The sequence below is a fragment of the Pseudopodoces humilis genome, chromosome 3 (assembly GCF_049639895.1).
Source record: "Pseudopodoces humilis isolate 2021_Gansu_Grassland_sample_001 chromosome 3, ASM4963989v1, whole genome shotgun sequence".
NCBI lineage: Eukaryota > Metazoa > Chordata > Aves > Passeriformes > Paridae > Pseudopodoces > Pseudopodoces humilis.
In genome coordinates this window covers 100,054,888-100,059,436 of record NC_142202.1, presented here as the reverse complement: position 1 = coordinate 100,059,436, position 4,549 = coordinate 100,054,888, and the positions used below count along the sequence as shown (strand labels likewise).

Here is a 4,549-nt window from a genome sequence, read left to right as displayed (position 1 = left end):
CAAATCCACAGAAACAAAAATGAAAACTAATGTAAAAAATATTTGGTCTCCCTCCCTCATCAGGGAGTGGTAAAAAGCACAGAGCATGTCTCACGTGCCTAAGTATTATTCTTTAGACCAAGTTTAAACATGCAGATGACAGAAGCTGACGAATCCTTGTCTAACTACATGAAATGCAACAAGCTGCTGTGTTTCTGTCATGCTGGCTTTCTGAGCTGAAAGTGCATTGTTTATGTTGTGACTCATCTGAGAAGATCTCTATTAATTGTTTGTTTTCAGAGGATAAAATTAAGGAAGAAATTGTCTTTTGTCTGTAGTATTGTTCTTTCAGATGTTAGTGGCATCCTTACCATAGATTTTCATGGAAAGATGGATGAGATCTGTAGCGCTGTCTATATATGGTGCAGTCACCCAAAATGCAAAGAGGATCATCTATTATGACATTGTTGGACAAGATCTGTTTTTACCCTTGAAAGAACTTGCTTTGTTGCTGTTATATTATTACTGAAGAACTAAGAAATCTGGAGCTCACCCTCAAGTTTCCTCTTTCCTGTACCACTGCTGAAGAATTAATATCTACCAGAGCCCTGCCAAGCTCAGTGTTCATTTGACTGCCAGTAGTTTGGTTGGTTGAGTTGGGAACTTTGCTTGAGAATAGAGACATATAGTTTGGCAGTGGCTTCTGCTCCTTTCTCTTACCCTGCATAAAACAAAGATCATTAATAAGTTTTCAAAATTGAAAGAATTGCTTCTTACAAACGTACAACTTACTGAAATTATAATATCAGCACTTCTGCTTTTGAAATTGGAATTTAAATGTACTTAAAAATATCATACTGAATGTATATGAAAGCATTGTAGAAATAAATTGGGGGATTTTTTCCCTGTTGTCTTATGATAGGATATCAGAGGGAAATTAATAATTTTAAAATGTGTTGCATAAAATTTTATCTGGGACAGAAGTTGCCCTGCTCTAGAATGGTTGTGATGTGGGAGGCTTTTTCTTTAATTTTTAGTAAGTGGCTTGGGTTTTTTAGTAAGTGACTTGGGTTTCAGCAGGGTGATTATCTTACAAATTTGCTCCTAGGAGGTTGGTTCTTCCAGTACCTGTCTTTTTGCCAAGTTGTTAGCATTAAAACAGTTACACATAGGTAGCAGAGGAAAACACTTCAGCTCTTATTTTTCTGAGAGATTATAGTTGTAAAGAATTTGCCAATAATGCCTAGGTATCCTTCTATTCGAAATATTAGCCTAGCTCAAACTGACAAAAACTAAAAAGCATTAAAAAGTTAAAGTTATGTAAAGTTAAAGTTATGGGTCTGTTCAAAACTCACCATTTGGTCATGGTCCTTAAGGAAACTCAGGTTCTGGTACCTTGGAATAGAAGTTAAAAATACAGTGTCAAATTTTTTGTCTTTAAATAAATTGGTTAATGTTGATCATAACTGCATGTCTGTTCAACTGCTCAGTTTGACACTTACTGCCCAGCTCTTACACTTGCAGATTCCTTGTACTAAAACCTTCTTTTCGGTGATGGAGCCCAAGGTTTTCTTTATTCCCATACTATGTGAGGAGTGCGTGTTATTTTTGCTAAGGGAAGGTGAGAATACCACGTCCACAATGTATTCTGTGTGCAAATGCAAATAAATTACTCGTGTCCTGAGTCACTCTAGAAAACGTTTGTCCAATGCCTTGAGCAGGACACAGCATCTTGTTTTTTAAGTTACCAGTGCTTTGCTGGCAAAAGTCCCTGGTTGGAGTTCCCAGAGCCATACTGATGCAGGCAAACATCCATGGGAATATTCTAGGTAGCTGTGCTAGGAGCACATGGAGTCAGAAGACCTGAGGTTTGCTCTTCAGCTCTGTTCTATATCTGGTGTAGGACTGCAGGGCAAGTCCTCTGATTTTCTGTCATTTGCTTTCCTTGGCCTGAAATGGAGAAAATATCAATTCACCCACTATTGTAAGAGTACTGTGGGTCAAGAGGGGAAACAGTTCAGTACAGCAGGGTTCAAGGGACACCTGGGTTGACTCTGAGCTGCTTACCTGTGCTGCATCTAAGCTCATTGGACTTGTGCTGAAGCTGTACATCCTTCTGAGGTGATCTTGTATCTGCAGCACAGCCATGTACCGTGTGGAGCTAGAAGCAATGGATTTCTGTGCTGCACTCCCCTGTCCAGTGCAGATATACGCCAGGTGCAAATACAATTGAATTTATGACTGTTTGGTTTATCACTACGTCTTGGTATAACAGCATAGCACTGAGGTTGTAGAATTTTTTATCTTGATATGCAGCCATTACTTGAGCATTATCTGACTTGGGTGCTACTGGATGGTCTAATTAGTGAGAAATGTCATGGTCTCAGTGATTGCCCTACATCTACTTCAAGTCAGACCATTTAATGCATACCAGTCTTTCTCCATCACTGTTTTTGGGACAGGAATGTGGAACTGAAGGACAGTCCCCAGCAGGCTGTAGGGTAGGTAATTTGATGAATCCATCTTTAGGCATCTGGTTCTCCACAAGCCTGTCCTACCCTTTTTGCAAGAGTTTCTGTCTTCATAGTTAAAACTGGAAAGCAGAACATGCATTGGATGTGTGATGTGTTACATTACGCATGAAGGTGAGTTTGCACCAGTATTGATGACTGCCAACCCCAGGGACAGGAGCAGAGTCCTTCCTGCTGCCTTAGCTAGGGAATGAGTATGGAATAGGCTGAGCCTGTTGAGCAAGAGTCTGAGTCTCCCAGCACAACTGGGAGACAGTAACATTACCCTGGCTTTGCATGTGTCAGAGTCCTGGCATCAGCCTGTCCCTCAAGTAAGTGGAGCCAGCAAGACTGAAAATGCATCTCTAGGGAAATCAGGACTGAGATCTGTACCTCCTTGGGAAGGCTGAAGAGGGTGAAGGTTTCAGATGATTTCATTTTCCATTTAAAAAAATCATGAGAGTGATACTCTTTTTCTTCCCTTTCCTGTAGCTTGGGCAGTGGGCAGTTGGAAATGGACCTGATTTTACTTTTACCAAGAATATTCTTCTAATGCTGATGATGTATACAGAAGTATAAACATAAACACTTACTCAAGATATGTGGCAGAGACAGGATCTTAATTTTAGGTTCCTTTGGGTCACTGGTGTGTGCACAGCCAAAGCTTAGGTTGTACGTGTGCAGCAGTCTGCTGAAACACCATAACAATGGGGCAAATTCAGTAGATTTACAGACTGGGAATATAAAATTGCATTTTGGCAGAACACTCTGTTCAGCTTCCATTTCAGCCATTTCCAAGAGTATGAGAAGAGGTGATAATATCAGTGTGTCTGCAATAAATTATAAAGCTTGGCACTTTTATGTCTTTGTTGTGGAAATCTCTAAAAGCTAAAAAATATTTAGCATGCAGTTCTTTGCATTTCTTTTCAGCTTAAGCCCAGCATACTGGGAGATACTGGTACAGATTTTGTCCAGTGAAGGAGAGCAGAGATAATGTTACCCTAGAAAGGAAGGTATTAGGATCTGATCCAAGGTCCCTGCAGCAGCAAATTTTGTTTGATAGTGTTGGCTTTGGACCAAGCCCTAATGCTGTCAGGGTGTATCAGGACCACTGTCTTGATGAATGAGGCATGAACTGGAGCAAGTGACTTGCCACAATCTCCTTCCTCTCTTCAGCCTCCACAGACTCTCCAGATTTTCTCCTGTTGGACCTGGTCTGCCTGATCATCTACCCAGGCCCAAGTAGCCATTTGTGCAGTGGTTGTCAGCTCTGCTCGGTTGGGTGCTGCTAAGACACAGAAGGGGCTGGGGCCAGTTGCCCCAGAGGTGTGGTTGCTGTTTGCTGAGACCTAAACAAGGTATTACTCCTGATTCCAGAAGCCCTTTCCAACTTGTCCATTTTGAGACTCACCATATCCTAGCTTTTAGCTATATTGTGACTTCTCAGAAAGTGAAACTTACTCCTTTTTGCACTTTCGAAGTTCCTTCTCTCCTAACATTTTCTTTCAGCTGCTGATTTGGAGTACTTTCAGAAAAGAACATGCACAGAAGCACTGACAGGCAGTTCTCAGCACTGGTTTACTTCCCTCTTACTTAATGCCCCTTTCCTACTGCATTATGTTGCATCATGGCTTGAACGCTGTTGGGTTTTTATGGTAACAGTGATTTGATAAGGAGTGACTATTATTGGAAGCAATGGGATCTCCAGATGTAACCAGCAAACTCTTAGCTTACAAGGTGATTACAGTGACTGCAGCTGAGATCAGCCTCTATTCACAGTCCTCAGAACAATAAAGTCTGGTTTAACAGCAAAGGATGCTGCAGAGATTGCTGCTGTGTAATCAGGAGGACTTTTGTTGCGTAGCAGAAGCAAAAGCTCCTGAAAGCTGCTGGTTTCCCTGTGTGTTTACTGTCTCTATTGGAAACATCCAACTGGTGAATATATACCATAAGAGGAGCAGAGACTCAGTGTGATGTCTGCTGGGGCCTTGAACTCTTTTTAGGGCAAAAATGTTTGGTTAAAATTAAGTGTTTCAAGGAATCTGTTCTGAAAGCTTCTT

General features: G+C 41.1%; 1 protein-coding gene across 1 annotated transcript; it reads right to left on the bottom strand.

The window, feature by feature from the left end:
- Positions 1-512: 512 nt before the first annotated feature.
- On the bottom strand, positions 513-3,888 carry CIMIP5 (ciliary microtubule inner protein 5). The gene is given in 7 exon segments (XM_088052632.1): positions 513-571; positions 574-700; positions 1,335-1,374; positions 1,496-1,563; positions 2,047-2,172; positions 3,677-3,754; positions 3,757-3,888. Coding segments are annotated over 7 exon segments (630 nt in total).
- Between the last annotated feature and the right edge of the window lie 661 nt (positions 3,889-4,549).